The 16,501-nt window shown below is 38.1% G+C and overlaps 2 protein-coding genes across 16 annotated transcripts in view; both read left to right on the top strand.

The window, feature by feature from the left end:
- ANXA7 (annexin A7) overlaps positions 1-11,020 on the top strand; it is a 32,383-nt gene extending 21,363 nt beyond the window's left edge. For all 4 annotated transcript variants that reach the window (XM_072823549.1, XM_072823547.1, XM_072823548.1 and 1 more), the window contains 4 exons: positions 2,038-2,208; positions 2,288-2,363; positions 3,905-4,017; positions 6,219-11,020. In XM_072823549.1, coding sequence (XP_072679650.1) covers positions 2,038-2,208; positions 2,288-2,363; positions 3,905-4,017; positions 6,219-6,341 — 483 coding nt within the window. In that variant the 3' untranslated portion in view covers positions 6,342-11,020. The remainder of the gene's footprint in view (positions 1-2,037; positions 2,209-2,287; positions 2,364-3,904; positions 4,018-6,218) is intronic.
- Positions 11,021-13,724: 2,704 nt separating this feature from the next.
- The window catches only part of CFAP70 (cilia and flagella associated protein 70), a 96,564-nt gene continuing 93,787 nt past the window's right edge, over positions 13,725-16,501 (top strand). For 7 of the 12 annotated variants that reach the window (XM_072823560.1, XM_072823559.1, XM_072823555.1 and 4 more), the window contains exons 1-2: positions 13,729-13,890; positions 16,291-16,393. In XM_072823560.1, the coding sequence (XP_072679661.1) occupies positions 16,331-16,393 (63 nt within the window). In that variant the 5' untranslated portion in view covers positions 13,729-13,890; positions 16,291-16,330. Of the gene's footprint in view, positions 13,891-14,619; positions 14,643-16,290; positions 16,394-16,501 lie in introns of those variants that run through there. The other 5 variants (XM_072823561.1, XM_072823553.1, XM_072823554.1 and 2 more) reach the window with 4 other exon arrangements.

Raw genomic sequence — 16,501 nt, 5'->3', positions numbered from 1 at the left:
AACATTCTTTCTGCTATCAGTGAGCATTATTTACTCTTTTTAGTATTTAGCCTACTTGGAATGTTGCCATCTTTAGGAATTCTTAACACAGACTACAGTGTACACATTTCTTTGTAGTCACAATTTAGATTTATTATGCAGATCTGGCTTTTGTAAGAGATTAGAAATTAACCTCTTTAAAGGTATATGGAATCAGAAATCAAGTTGAGGCTCTGTATTTTAGGCTGGGAAGAATCTTGTACTTCTAAGCTTAGCATTGTACTGTCAGTTAAATTGGACCATCAGTTGAAAATATGCAGGACTGCCATGGAAGTGCTATAGGAGGTGGAAACTGTGAGGAGAGACAGAAGTGCAGAAACTTCTCACACTTCATAGTAATGTTGTGATTAGCACCATCCCTTATTCTGATTTGCCAGATGTGCTGGAGCAGTGACAGAAAACTCTCCAAATAGAGTATTTGGGATGATATTAAACACACAGAATGAGGTGATGGTTTATTTGAAGACCAGCATACTGGTTCAGTATCAGGAGTTATTGGCTATCCTGCTAGTCACAAGGTTGGACACTCTGGAGGGATCTGAAAATAGAGGCGGCTGTTCAGAGCAAAGGGAGATAGTTGCCAAGAACCGTGTGCAGCAGTTAGTGGATGTGGAAATGAGAAAATAAAGCAAATGGGTGGGAAGAAACTGAATTTCCCCACCGTGGAATAACAGAATAAGGGAGTAGATTAGCATTTAAAAACAATAACAAGACAACAAAAGCAGGAACAGAGACTTAACACTAAAAAATGATTATTAAGACTTTTTATGAGGTGCTGAGTCTCTTTATGCAGAATTCAAGGCCCAGCTACTTTACAAAGTAAAGGGACCTCTTACAGAGTGAGCAGAAGAATGGCTTCCCAGGAAAATGCTACTGATGTTGTGTGTCTGAGTCCAAAGGCAGGCAGTCATCTGGGAAGCTTTTCCTGAACATCTTTTCATGTGCTCTCTTTAGTCTTCCATTTAGAGTATGCTTCTGCATATTTCTTCTGCCCAGTACTCCTCAGAATACAGCATCTCACCTTCAAGGAATACCTTTCCATTTTGTTCCTCAGACAGACACAGAGACTCTAGAGGGCAGCCTTTCCTTCTTTTGGGTTTGTGTTTCTATTTTTGAGAGAAACCAAATGCCCATATAAGCTTTACTCTCGTTCTGGCCTAGAGCTTCCTCTCTGGCTCTCTCCTTCCCCTTTCCAGGGAAGAGTTTGATACACAAATTGGCACAGTCCAGCATAACTGGAGTTATTTACAGCTTTTTCTAAAAAGCTTATGTGTCATTTTTATGTATTTAAAATAAAACTTACATATTAAGACTACACTTGACTAAAGGAAAGGAGATTCATGAAGCTTCCATATTACATATTCCCTCCCTTGATCTAAATCCTTTGAGGGCAGGGACCTTGTCTTTCTTTTGTCCCTACCACCTAGCACATCCTGTTGGTTCACTTTCTCTGAAGAACCCTGACTAATACAGCCTCACACAAAACAAGTGCCATATACTTTTTAGCTGCATGAATGAATACAAAGTGGAACTCAGTATACTGCATATTGATCTTAAATCCCAGCTAAGGAGGATTATAATTTCTTCATTTGAGTGAGAGTTTATATCTCCTAGTAGAGAAGTTTTTCTTTTTGTGTGGGGGAGGGGTTATATATGTGTGTGTGTGTGTGTGTGTGTGTGTGTATATATGTATATATGTATATAAATAATTTTTTACAGAAACTTTTCTGGTTTAACTGTCTTTAATGCCCCGAAAACCTCTCATTTTAATATAACCTCATTAAACCATGATCAAATATTATAAACTCCATAGTTGGTGGTATAATAAAGTACTAGTTACACTAGTATAGGTTCTTTGGAAATGAAGACATGCATGGCAAACTTTATGCATTAATCTCTAACAAATTGTCCCTTTAAGTCCAAAAGTGACTACATTGTTAAAAAATTTTTAATAGAGCTTGTATCATATTTTCCAATTCCTGCCTTCCTCTGTTGCAGGGAAATCGTGATGAGAACCAAAATGTTAACCACCAGTTGGCTCAGGAAGATGCTCAACGTCTCTATCAAGCTGGTGAGGGGAGACTTGGGACAGATGAATCTTGCTTTAACATGATTCTTGCCACAAGAAGCTTTCCTCAGCTGAAAGCTACTGTGGAGGCTTATTCCAGGGTATGAGCTTTTCTTTTAAAGGTTTGGTTTCAGTTTTAAGTTGTGAAAATATTTTAACCCTTGTACTTTTTGTTTGCAGGTGGCTAATCGAGATTTGCTAAGTAGTGTTGCCCGTGAATTTTCTGGAAATGTTGAAAGTGGTTTAAAGACTATCTGTAAGATACTTTTATGTTTTGCTTTTATTTTATTTGTAGATGAATGAGGCTTTGAATAGTTGTTACCATTAAGTGATAATTAATATAGCTATAGCCTCCTGGGAATCTGCTTAGGCAGAACTAATCCTATGTTTTTTATACAGTTCCCTATGAATGGTGGTGGTGTGATCAAAAAGGATTGTTTTGGAATTATTTGGTCTTTATTCTGTATGCCCTTCATGAGGACTAAGCAAGAATTACAGCAGATATAACATTTCCATTAAAGTGAATGGGAAAGCCCTAAAGAACTACAAGTGCCACCATAAAAAGCCTCATTTTGAGCTCCCAAAAAAACACCTTTAAAAAATATTTATTTATTTAACAAGAGAGCCTGAGCAGGGGGAAGGACAGAGGGAGAGGCAGACTCCCTACTGAGCAGGGAGCCCAATATGGGGCTCAATCCCAGGATCCTGGGATCATGACCTGAACTAAAGGCAGGTGCTTAACTGACTGAGACACCCAGGTGTCCCCACAAACCCCCCCCCTTTTTTTTTTTTTAGTTTATTTATAATCTTTCCACCCAACATGTGGTTTGAACTCACAACTCCGAGATCAAGTCACATGCTCCACTGACTGAGCCAGCCAGTGCCCCCCCAAAAACTGATCTTTCAAATATTCAGTCCATTGAGACTCTTTTCCCTTTGAAATAAAAAACTCCAGTTTCTGGTGTTCTTTGAGATGTCCAAAGAAATGGAAATTTAATTCTTATGGAGAATATATGACTAAAGAGAGTTATTAGTAACACATTGTTATTAGTTGAGTGTGCTATAAATATTACTATAGTAATTGTAGTTAAAGCAATAATGTACAGTTAGTATATCTCTGCCATCTGCAGGAAGAGACTCTGCTAAGTTAATTTTCCAGAAAGAAAACGTATCAGACTTATTAACATTTTCAAATTTTGGCTCACATCTGTTTGTTTTTGTTTTTCTTTTTAAGATTTTATTTATTTATTTATTCATGAGAGAGAGGAGGCACAGACACAGGCAGAGAGATAAGCAGATTCCATGCAGGGGAGCCTGACGTGGGACTCCATCCCAGGACTCCAGGACCACACCCTGGACTGAAGGCAGTGCTAAAGCTAAACCACTAAGCCACCTGGGCTGCCCTCACATCTGTTTTTTATATTAGAATGTATCTCTTATCCTTCTGTCACCCAAATGATATATTTGACATCAAGAACTCAGATTTCAGTTATTATTTCTTTTACATAAGATATTACCAGGATTCAGTTGCTATGTATTTTTTCACTTGAAGGGGGGGAAAATGTAAGGAATCTAAGGTATTACATCGATGGAGGAAAAAATAATGGGATTTATTGGCTAAAGGGAATCCTCTAGAATGAAAGGTAACCTGTCTGACAGCTAGAAAGATAGATGGATGCTGAGAAAAATCAAGATTTCTGAGATGATAAGGATCAAAGGCGGCTAAAGGTGATAAATGAAGCTGGAGCATGGATACCTTTGTTAAGGCATCATGTGTAAAGTATCTCTAATTTGCAGTGCAATGTGCCCTCAACCGCCCCGCCTTCTTTGCTGAGAGGCTCTACTATTCTATGAAAGGTGCTGGCACAGATGACTCCACCCTGGTCAGGATTGTGGTCACTCGAAGTGAGGTGAGGCTGTCTTTTCTTGTCTGATCCTACTTGATTTTCTTTTTTTTTTTTTTAAGATTTATTTATTTATTTGAGAGAGAAAGAGCACACAAATTGGGAGAGAGATGGAGGGGGAGAGAGCCTTTAAACCTCGTACTCCTCCTGAGTACGAACCCTTGCAGGGCTTGATCTCAGAATCCTAGGATTGTGACCTGGGCTGAAATCAAGAGTTAGGATGCTTAACTGACTGAGCCACCCAGGCACCCCTGATCTTACTTTATTTTGAATGTTCATTTCCTAAAAGTTCCTCAGCTGGTCATTAGGAATGGTGTTCAGAAAGAGCTCGCTTTAGCACTGCTAGTAGAAGCTGTGTAAAGTAGTGTTTATTCATCCTGTGCGAGAGGGTTGGGTTAGTGAAACAGACCACTGTGTCTCCGTATGTCCAGTGCCAAGAGATTTTCCTACTTGAGAAGGTCTGCAGAGAATACTGATGTATGCTAAGTTGGAAAAATGTTTATCTTTTTTATTTTGCTAATGTAAAAAGTTATATGAAAGATTAATCCTATTGGATACAAAAATTCTTGAAATTTAGCATGCCTTTTAATTATAAAACAAGTTTTAAAAATTTATCTTTTTCTCTTTACCTAAATATACCTCAAATGTTTTCCTTTCTTTGACTTTATATATTTATTGGACTTCTTTTTAAAAGAAAACATGCTACTAAATTAGAGTAGAGAAGGTAAATCATTTTTAAAAGATCACCATCATACAGTGTTTTTAAAAAACTTAATTTGTACTTAGACCTAAATTTTCTAAGCACAATCTTTTCTTTAAAGCATAAAATATACACAACCTAAAACTTAACATTTTAACCATTTAAAAGTATGCATTCCAGTGGCTTAAATTAAGTACATTCACATTGTTGTACAATCATTACCACCACAACTTTTTCACCTTGTAAAACTGAAAATCCATACTCATTATATAATCATTCACCATTCTCCTTTCTCCCCAGCCCCTGGCAACATTCTGCTTTCTCTTCCTATGAATTTGACTACTCTAGGTACCTTGGATAAATGGAATCATACAGTATTTATCCATTTGTGAGTGGCTTCTTTCACTTAGCATAACATTTTCAGTATTCATCCATGGTTGTAGCATGTGTCAGAATTTCTTTTTTAAGGCTAAATAATGTACCATTGTATGTATACACCACCATCTGTAGATGAATAAATCTGTCAATAGACACTAGGGTTGCTTTCACTTTTTAGCTATTGTAAACATAATTGTACATATATTTGCTTGAGTTCTTGCTTTCAAGTCCTTGTTTTTTCGTATGTGTATATACCTGGAAGTGGAACTGCTATATCATATATATGGTAGTTATATTTTAATTTTTTTGGGAGTCACCAAACCTTTTCTATAGCGGCTGCCCTGTTTTACATTCCTACCAGCAACGCACAAGGATTCTTGTCTCTCCACATCCTTGCAGACACTTGTTATTTTTTGTGTTTTTGAGAGTAACCATCCTATCAATTTTTTATGTGGTTTTTATTTATTTATTTGTTTATTTTTAAGATTTTATTTACTCATGAAAGACAGAGAGAGAGGCAGAGACCTAAGTAGGTTCCCTGTGGGGAGCCTGATGCAGGACTGGATCCCAGGATCCTTGGATCATGACCTGAGCCAAAGGCAGACGCTCAACCACTGAGCCACCCTGGTGTCCCTTTTTAATGGTTTTTAACTGACCAATATTTTGGGGATAATAGATGAAACTAGTACCACCCTTATTCATAGTATCTTTACACAACAGTGAATTAGCCCTTCCCTGGGTGATGCTAGCAGTGGTAAGAATGCTAGCTCTGAAATGTCAGTCACTTGGTGTTTTCCGCCCCCTCTGCTTTGATTTAGAATTAGGTTCTTTTCACTATTAAAGAATAATTCTGAGCAGCCCCGGTGGCGCAGCGGTTTGGTGCCGCCTGCAGCCTGGGGTGTGGTCCTGGAGACCCGGGATCGGGTCCCACGTTGGGCTCCCTGCATGGAGCCTGCTTCTCCCTCTGCCTGTGTTTCTGCCTCTTTCTCTCTCTCTGTCTATGAATAAATACATAAAATCTTTTAAAAAAATAAAATAAAAATAAATAAATAAAGAATAATTCCAATAAATATCAGTTTCCTTTTAACAGCTTTTTTCTAACATCAAAAATATCATCTCTTGCATGCAGATTGATCTTGTACAAATAAAACAGACGTTCAGTCAGATGTATCAGAAGACCCTGGGCACAATGATTGCAAGTGACACAAGTGGAGATTACCGAAAGCTTCTTCTGGCTATCGTGGGCCAGTAGGAGAGATTTTCTAAATAAATGAAGCATATCCTTCAATGACTTATCTGCATGCAGCAATATCAACCATCACCTAACCAAAAGAGCTTTTTACTAAGGACTGTGTCAGGGTATTGTGCTTGGTTTGCACATGTGGTTATTGCCTTAATTCTTTTTTTTTTTTTTTCCTCTACAATCAATGTGAAGCCATATCACAATGATGGTAGTAATAATGCAATGTTTATAAGGCATAATTTTCACTGTTCTTATTCTAATCAGAATCCCAAATTAAATAAAAATCACAAAAAAATAAATATCACAACAATCTCTAGTTCTGTGTAATAAAGCTGAATAAAAGAAAAAGTTGCTGAAAACTTTTAGTTTTCAAAAAGTTCCAAAGTTCACTAAGTTCCAAAACCTTAGTAGGTCCATTGGACAGTTATAGTTGGTAGTATGTCAAAACTGTATTACTTTTTTAAAGATTCAGCTCTTTAACCTATAAGAGTAATTTGCATCTTATTTTACATAAATTTTCATTCTATATTTATAAATGCTAAACTTTCACGTGGAAAAAGGATGAGTATTCCTGTAGCAACTTTTTAAAAGGGATTATATGTTTATATGCATAAATATAAATAATATATAGCCTACTTTTATGTCTACTAAAACTCCCTAATGATCTTTATTGGCCCTTGGTTTAAAAAAAAATAAGAAAAACTTTAAAAATTAGTTGCAATTTAATCATGATTCAAGAAAGTGAAGCTTGACATACAGGAGGTACTCAATTAGTGAATGAAACTTATAGTATCTCTGGGAAAATTGGATGCTAGCTCTTTGGAGTAGTAGTTCAGGAGCTCAGTTAATGATGTAGCCGTATCATTACAAAACTCGTTGGTTTATCCCCACTACTGAGTAATTACTTATTGAGTATATTGAGCATTATAATGGGTAGTCAGAAATACAAAAGGAGGTTTTAAATATCCTAAGGGTTCTAAACAAAAATTACGATACAAAAAATTGTAAATATTAGATTATAAATTCTGCTGAGGATGAGAACCCTATTCTTTGTGTGAAGCTCCCCAACACAAAGCAGAAATTTAATAGATTTGGCGAACGACTGTACTAAGAATTGAGAATAGTAAATATCAATTATAATTCAAAGAACATTAGTTTTGTGTAAATAGTAAGGGGCATGTAAGGTGGCATATGATACAACCTTACTCTAAGAGGTAGACCTGTGCTCGCTTCGGCAGCACATATACTAAGAGAGGTAGACCTATATGTACAACTGTAGAGACCTATGTACAACTGTACAACCTTACTCTAAGAGAGGTAGACCTATGTACAACATGGACAGGATAATGGGATGGATGTTAATTACTTTTTTATAGTTTTATTGAAAAAGTTCCAGTTTGATGTGGATTTTGAAAAAGTAACAGTGATGGGCTTTGGTAAATACCAGAAGTCAGGATAAGGTATTAAGGAAAGAAAAAGATAAGAGCAATATATTTTTAAACTTTGAAAATTGAGAAATAAGTCCTATACCATTCACCTTTTTAAAGTGTATGTACACTTCAGTGGTTCTTAGCATATTCACAAATTTCTGTGATGATCATCATAATCAATTTTGAGTATTTTCATCGTCCAAAAAGAAACATTAGGCCTACCAGTAGTCACTCCTCATTCTACTTCCTCTTGTCCATCTCCTAGCAATCACTAATCTTTCTGTTTCTATGAATTTGCCTATTTTGGACTTTTCATATGAATGGAATCATTTAGTATGTGGCCCTTTGTGTTTGGTTTCATTCAATTAGCATAGTGTTTTTAAGGTTCATCTGTGTTGTAGGTGAGTCAGTACTTCATTTTGTTTTATGGCTGAAGAGTCCACTATAAGGATATACATTTTTTTTTTTGTCCATGCATCAGTTGATGGGCATTTGGGTTGTTTTTACCTTTTGTCCATTATGATTAATGCTGCTGTGAACATTCATGTACAAGTTTTTGTGTGAACATGTGTTTTCAGTTCCCTTGGCTTTAGAACTAGGAGTGGAGTTGCTGGATCATAAAGTACCCTTATGTTTAACTTTTTGAGGATCTGCCAAACTATTTTCCAAAACAGCTGCACCATTTTACAGTCCTACCCCTCAGTGAACCCAGCTTCCAGTTTCTCTTCATCCTAACCCAACACTATCACTATCTCTTTGATTATAGCCATTCTAGTTGATGTGAAGTGACCTCTCCTTGTGGCTTTGATGTGCATTTTCTTAATGACTTATTTTCTTGTGCTTATTGGCTACTTGCATATCTTCTTTGGAAAAATGTCTTGACAAAAGTATTAGTACTTTGTCCATTTAAAAATTGGGTTATTTATCTCTGTATTACTGAGTTGTAAGGGTTATTTATATATTTTTATGGAAGACCCTTATCAGATATGATTTTTGTTCTCTATTCTTGTATGAAATTATCAGTTTAGGTGCAGCCACAAGAGGAGACACAGGAGAGGGTCAGGAAAACTATTATATTCAAACATCCTAGAGATAAGAGGTACTGCACTCACTGGGCCACATGGTAAAGATTCCAGGGCAGTCTGGAGGCCCAGGGGAATGCTTAGGCCATGATCTTTATTGGGGTTTCTGGAAAGGCAAAGCAGGACAGGATAAACAGTTCAGTATCAGCTAGTTTGAATAGTTTTGGTAGTATTTGGGCTAGTTGGGTAGTCTCTAATGTCCTCATAACTGGCCCTGGGATAATTAAGGCAGAATAATATAGCCTCCTGGGGTGAAGGCCTGATATAGGAGGTATGACTTTGGTTTGGTCAAAGGCATGCTCCTTGCTGGGACCTTTGCATTCTCTGTGAATGAGCTTACCAGGGAGGACGAAGTCACTTTCCAATCAGAAAAGTTTTTTAAGATAGAAAAACATAAACACAAAAAATGAATGATACAGCCACTAAATACAGATTTATAAATATTTTCTCCTATTCTGTGGATTGCCTTTTTACTTTTTAAAAAAATTTTTTAAGTAATCTATGCCCAACATGGTGTTCAAACTCAAAACCCCAAGATCAAGAGTTGCATGCCCTACTGACTGAGCCTACCAGATACTCCTTTTTTTTTGTTTTGTTTTTTTGTTTTTTTGTTCATTCATAGAGACACAGAGAGAGGTAGAGACACAGGCAGAGGGAGAAGCAGGCCTCATGCAGGGAGCCCAACGTGGGACCCAATCTGGGTCTCCAGGATCACACCCCAGGCTGCAGGCGGCACCAAACCACTGCGCCACTGGGGCTGCCCCAGATACTCCTTTTTAACTTTCTTGATGATCTCCTTTAATGCACAAAACTTTAAAATTCTGATGAAGTCCAATTTTTCTATTCTTTGGTCACTTGTGCTTTCAGTGTCATGTCAAAGAAATCGTTATCTAATTAATGAAGGCTTAACATGATTTACCCATATGTTGTCTTCTAAATTTATTATGGTGGTAGCTCTTATATTTAGGTCTTTGACATTTTTAGTTCATTTTTATATATGGTGAAGTAGGTGTCCAGTTTCTTCATTTTGCATATATGATTGCCCTATCATTATCTGTTGAAAAGATTGTTCTTTCCCCATTCAATGGTCATGGCACTCTTGCCAGAATTCATGGACCATAAATACAAAGTTTTATTTCTGAATTCTCAATTCCATTCCATTTGTCTATACATTTATCCTTATGCCTTGATTAAGCTATACTTAATTATTTGATAACTGTAACTTTGTATAAGTTAGAAATTGCGAGGTATAAGTCCTCCAGCTATGTTCTTTTTCAAGATTGTGTTGGCTATTTTGGCTCTTTTGCATTTCCATGCAAATTTTAGAATCAACTTGTTAATTTCTGCAAAAAATCCATCTGGGATGTTGATAGTGATGGTATTGACTCTAAGTCAACTTGAAGGTGAGCAAGCAATACATTTGATTGTATTATTGCATGCTATTGGCAATAAATTGACTGTAAATAATAGATTAGCTGATTAGAAAATGGTTTTGGAGTAACAAGAAAGGAATTTGTTGGGATAGTGAGTCATTTAGTGTGGAGGTCTTTGAAACCTTTGAATTCTTTTATCAGATATTAGAGCTTCTTTTTGCCCCCAATTTGGCTTATATATGCAGATGATTTAATTCTGACTCTCAGTACTGTTGTATTAAAGATGGTCTTTTCCATGTTTTATTATGAGGTTGATGTTTTCAATCAGTCAAAAAACATTTGAATGCCTTTCTTTGTAAGGACTATAGGAAATTCAGAGTGGCTACTGCTAAGCACTCCAGGAGAATAAAAGAACTACAACACAAGGTTTTGCCCTCAGGCCCTCTACAGTGTCATTGTCTCGTGACAATGATTAATTATGTTTAAGGAAGTGACACCTGTTACTTATCCTTTTTGCTGACGCATCATGAGTGATCTTGAACAGTTCCCAAGCAAAGATTTGCCCCTAACCCTCACTTATTAGGTAAAAAAATATTTCATGAGCAAGATAGGATGGCTGTCTCGATGCAAATTTACTCACAGCCCTCACCTGGGAAAAAAATTCAGAGAGCAATGCCTTATTCAATAGTTTCATAGGTCTACTTTTTTTTTTATTATTAAATATATACTGCAACCTTAAAAGATCTTAATTTTTATAATTTTAATATGTTTATAGCAGAAATAAAATTTATTTTTAAAATTTGGCTCTGGTAATTCTGTATCCTCATGTTTCCATGGACGTGGTATGTGTGTCATAACTTGTTTTGAAATAATTGCAAATGTACAGAAAAGTTGCCAAAAACAGTGCAAAGAATTTCCATGTCATTTTCACCCAGATTCTCATATAGTTAACATTTTATTGCTTCATTGCTCACTTTATATGTGTGTGCATATGCACATGCATACGTTCTTTTATTTTTTCTGGACATTTTGAGGGTTGACAGAGCAAACTATAGACATGATGTTCTATGACTCCTAAACACTCTGTTGTGTATTTTCCCCTAAATAGGGACAGTCTCGTACACAAAAACAACATTCCAAATCGGGAAATCAATTTTGGTACAGTACCATCCAATCCAAAGAGCCCATTCAAATTTTCCCGACAATGTCTCTTCTCTGGTCCAAAATACCAAATAGGAATACATTTTGCATTTAGTTGTCATGTATTTTCAGACTCCTTTAATTTGGAATAGTTCCCCATCTTTATGTCTGTAACAGTTTCAAAGAGTACAGCATTTATTTTCACTTATTTGTAGGATGGCCTACAACCTGATAGCAGGAATACCGCAAAATGATGCATTGCTTTTCCCAGTGAATACCAACAGGAGGCATGCAGTGTAGACTCCTCCCAACCCTGGTGATTAACCTTAATCACATGATCTTGTTGGTTTCATTTTACCATTTCTCCTTTGTAATTGATTAGTACTCCAAAATAATGCCAATATCCTCTTCTCAAACCTCCTCCCACCAACCTTCAGTGTCCACTGAAGACCCTGCCTGAATCATCCATCTCTGTAATGGGTGCCAAAGGTAATTCTCTATTTCCATCATTTCCTCTGCTTTTTTTGGATTAGCATTTTACTATTAGAGCTTTTCTTTCTCTCCATTTATTTACATCAGTGTGAACTTGTAGATTCCTGTTTTACTCAATGAATTGTAATCCATTATTGTTTATTTTGATGCCCCAATTGTCTCTGATTTGGCCAGTGGGAGCCCCTTCAAGCTGGCTCTTAACATTGCAGCATTTGAAAGTATGTATATTAATAAACATGGGTCATTAGAGTTTTAGTTTCCATTGTGACATAACAGAGTTTTGACATTTTGAAGCTTGCCATTTCAGCTTCACCTAGGATACTTTACTCCCTTCTGTTATGGACTGAATGTCTGTGTCTCCCTAAAGCTCATATGTAGAAGCTGTAATCTTCATTGTGTCTAATCTGCAGTAAAGAAGTAATAAGGGTTTAATAAACCTTAATAAGAGTGCAGTCCTGATCTGATAGGATGAGTACCCTTATAAGAGGAGATACCAGAAAATTCTGTGTGTGCACACACTGAGGAAAGGCCATGTGAGAACACACCAAGAAGTTGGCAGACTGCAATCCAGGAAGTGCTCTTACCAGAAACCTAATCAGGCAAAGCCTGATCTTGCACTTCTAGCTTCCAGAACTGTGAGAAAATAAACTTCCATGGTTTAAGCCACGCTCTCCCCCAAAAAGTATGTATGTTGCTAAGATTCATTCATATGATAACTATAGTTCGTTCATTTAGACTGCTTTGTAATATGCTATTTTGTGCCTATGTCAATTTATTCATCCACTCTAACATTGATGGACACTGGGTTGTTTCCACGTTTTTGCTATTTTACTATTCCAAAATCCTAATGTTGAGCTTGAAATGTATTAAAATTTTGGATTAATATCATATCCTTCAAATCTGTTCATTGTATAAGTATTGAACACTGAAGTATGATTGTTTTGCAGTCTCACCAACAGTACGGTGAGAGGCTCACTTTTATTTTTCTTCCAAGTTTATTTTTCAAGTTTTTATTTAAATTCTGGTTAGTTAGCATACAGTGTAACGTTAGTTTCAGGTGTAGGATTTTAGTGCTTCATCACTTACATGGAACACCCAGTGCTCATCCTCACATGTGTACTTCTCAATACCCACTACCCACTAACCTATTTTACCCATTACCCCCTCTGCCACTCTCCCCTCCAGCAACCTTCAGCGCGTTCTGTACAGTTGAGTCTTTTATGGTTTGCTTTTTTTTTTAAACCTCTATTTCATCTGCTGTTTCTTAAATTCCACATATGACTAAAATCATACAGTATTTATCTTTTATTTCATATAGAGGGTCACTTTTAAAATACTATCATCTGCATTTTTCTTTTTTTAAGATTTTTATTTATTTATTCATGAGAGACACAGGCAGAGGGAGAAGCAGGGTCCCTGCAAGGAGCCCGATGTGGGACTCGATCCCAGGACCCCGGGATCACGACCTGAGCCAAAGGCAGATGCTCAACCACCGAGCCACCCAGGCGCCCCTATCATCTGCATTTTTCATGGAGAAAGATTTAAATGACCTGTTTTCAAAACCATGCAATAAACGCTTTTATTTTAAGTAAATGTCCTCTTGGTTTTTCTTCTATTTATGTAAGGATATTGAAAGAAAAGGGTCGAGAAAACAAAATCAAAAGTTGGAAAACTTTAGGCTCGTGTGGATGCAAATTTGCACCCGCGGACGAGGCGATCCCAGGCAGGACCGGGCGGCTCCAGCAAGCAATTCCCAGAGCCCAAGCGCAGAAACCACCCCCACCCCCAGCTCTGTTTCCCGCCCTAAAACTTTATCGCGAGTCTTGGGATAAACTTTGTGGTGATTGCTTGGGAACTAAATTCTCGCGAGAGGTAGGTAGTTGCTACAGTTACGCCTAAGGCGTTTGCGGCTTCCTCAGGTAAGACGTCGGTATCGCTGCTCAGGGAACCCTCTGCTCCCGGACTCCCCGCCGTGGCTCTGCGACCGCGCCCGTTACCTCAGTCTCTTCAGCTAGGCCGCGTCCCAGCGCAGTGCACTGAGGTACAGACCTAAACGCCACCCACCCCGCTGGACCTAAACGCTGGCTGCTGCGCCGGCCCATCCCAGGCCTCCCACCTGAGGCCGGGCTTAGAGCCCCTTCTCGCTTTGCCCCAGATACCCGGCAGTAGCTCCCTACCGCGCCCCTGTCCCCAGACGACACCCGCCCATCCCATCGTATCCGTCGTGAAACCTGTTTCCGGTGTGACTGTTCCCTTGCATTTTCTTTCGTCTTAAAGATTTTGCTTTTAAGTAATCGCTACACGCAACGTGGGTCTTGAACTCACAACCCCGAGAGCAAGAGTCTCATGCTCCACCCACTGAGCCAGCCAGGTGCCCCTCCCTTGCATTTTCTTATGAGCAATATGACAAGGAATGGGTGCTTCTTGGGAGCAACAAGAGCCCGCCCCCGCCGCCTGGACCTTTTTAAACATTTTTTAAATTGGAGTTCAATTTGCCAACATATAGCATATAACCCAGTGCTCATCCCGCCAAGGGCCCCCCTCAGTGCCCGTCACCCAGTCACCTCGCCCCCCGCCCACCTCCCGTTCCACTACCCCTTGTTCATTTCCTAGAGTTAGGTGTCTCTCATGTTTTGTCACACACACTGAAATTTTCACTCATTTTCTCTCCCTTTATTCCCTTTCACTAATTTTTATATTCCCCAAATGAATGAGACCATATAATATTTGTCCTTTTCCGATTGACCTATTTCATCATAATACCCTCCAGGTCCATCCACGCAGAAGCAAATGGTGGGTATTCGTCGTTTCTAATGGCTAATATTCCCTTGTATACATAGACCACATCTTCTGTATCCATCATCTTTTGATGGACACCGAGGCTCCTTCCACAGTTTGGCTATTGTGGACATCGCTGCTAGAAACATTGGGGTGCAGGTGTCCCGGCGTTTCACTGCATATGTATCTTTGGGGTAAATCCCCAGCAGTGCAATTGCTGGGTCATACTGCCGCCCTGACCTTAATGCAACTAGCCAGATTTCTTGCATTCATTATGCAGTAAATATCCTGCTAAGACAAGGCATAGTGCCAGGCCCTCAGAGACTGTAAAAATGAATGAGAGATTACTTGTCTTGAAGGGAGTAATTGAACTTTTAGGAAAAGCAGTGCACATTAATAATATCATTTGTATTGTACTTCATAGCTTAAGCAGTTTTACTATTTTAGTGGATATTCACAACAAATGTGAAAATCAGAAGTTATATTATCTCTTTTATAGAAGGTGAAACAGGCTCTGAGAAATTAGGCTAGTGAAGGCCTAATTCATGTGGTACTAATGAAAATGAGAGTAATGTAAAAAGGTCGTTTCTAATGTGAATTAAAAAAATTTTTTTAATTTATTTAAATTCAATTTGCCAATATATACTATAACACCTAGTGCTCATCTCATCACGTGTCCTCCTTAATCTAATGTGAATTTGATAAGAAAATTGTCAGGGTCACTTAGATCCTGAATGAGCCTGAAGACATGGTGTTGAACAAGTGATCTGAGATGTTTAGATGACTTCAAGTGAGGGAATAGCTGAGAAGAGATAGAATAATTTTTTAAAGATTTTATTTATTTATTCATGAGAGACAGAGAGAGAGAAGCAGAGACATAGGCAGAGGGAGAAGCAGGTTCCATGCAGGGACCCCAATGTGGGACTCGATCCCAGGACTCCGGGATCATGCCCTGGGCCAAAGGCAGACGCTCAACCCCTGAGCCACCCGGGCATCACAAGACAATAATTATAAAGCCTGTGAACAGCAAAGTATCACCTTTTTTGTACCACCAGTCCTAGACATAGCATAGTGTGTCCTCAGTAAACGTTTGAATTGCATTAAGTTCCACTTTGAATTGAGGTAGAAAATCTTTCTTACACCAATTTATTTTTGAAATTATGTCCTTAGTGTTGTAAAATAACTAGAAAATATCTCAGACTAAATTGGACATATGTCAGAACTTTTACTGATGAACTAACCATTATTCCATGTGGCTGTTTTTTTCCTGTTAGATATTTTTATAAAAGAGATTAAGTCATCTTTGAGGGGAGATTTGCACATTAAAAAAAAAAAAAAAAAAAAAACCTACCAAAGAATACTATGGGAGATGTAGGGGGTAGTGGTGGGGTGGGAAGTAAGGGAGATGCCATTCCTGCTCTCTTTGTCTTGTGATGATTTGTGCTTCATGGATTGGTTATATGTATAAAGATCATGTCAGCACTAACTGAAGGAATCCTTCCTGTGACCAGGTCTGTAAAGCACAATCCAGCAGCAGAGGGCACAAAACAATGCTGGACTGTGGCATTTTCCTAGGTTCTCACCTAGTATTGGTTATGATGTAATGTGGGTACTTCTGCAGCTGTGGTACTTGAGAGGAGAGATTGATTCATTATGTTTACAGAGACCAAAGAAGTCCAGGGGGACTTTGCCCAAGTGCTGCTATGGAGCAGATGTCATCAACAGGCAGACCCGTCCAGATCACTGTGACAGATGGATATGACTTGGTAAAGTTATTTTTGGAAATTAGAGAGGTTCTTAGTTTATTCATTTTCTTGAAAGTATATTTGTCTTTGAGTTCAAGTTTACCTGTCAAACATCTATCTGCAGGTTTC

The sequence above is a fragment of the Canis lupus genome, chromosome 4 (assembly GCF_048164855.1).
Source record: "Canis lupus baileyi chromosome 4, mCanLup2.hap1, whole genome shotgun sequence".
NCBI lineage: Eukaryota > Metazoa > Chordata > Mammalia > Carnivora > Canidae > Canis > Canis lupus.
The sequence above is the reverse complement of the archived record's forward strand: the minus strand, read 5'-3'. Positions and strand labels throughout refer to the sequence as shown.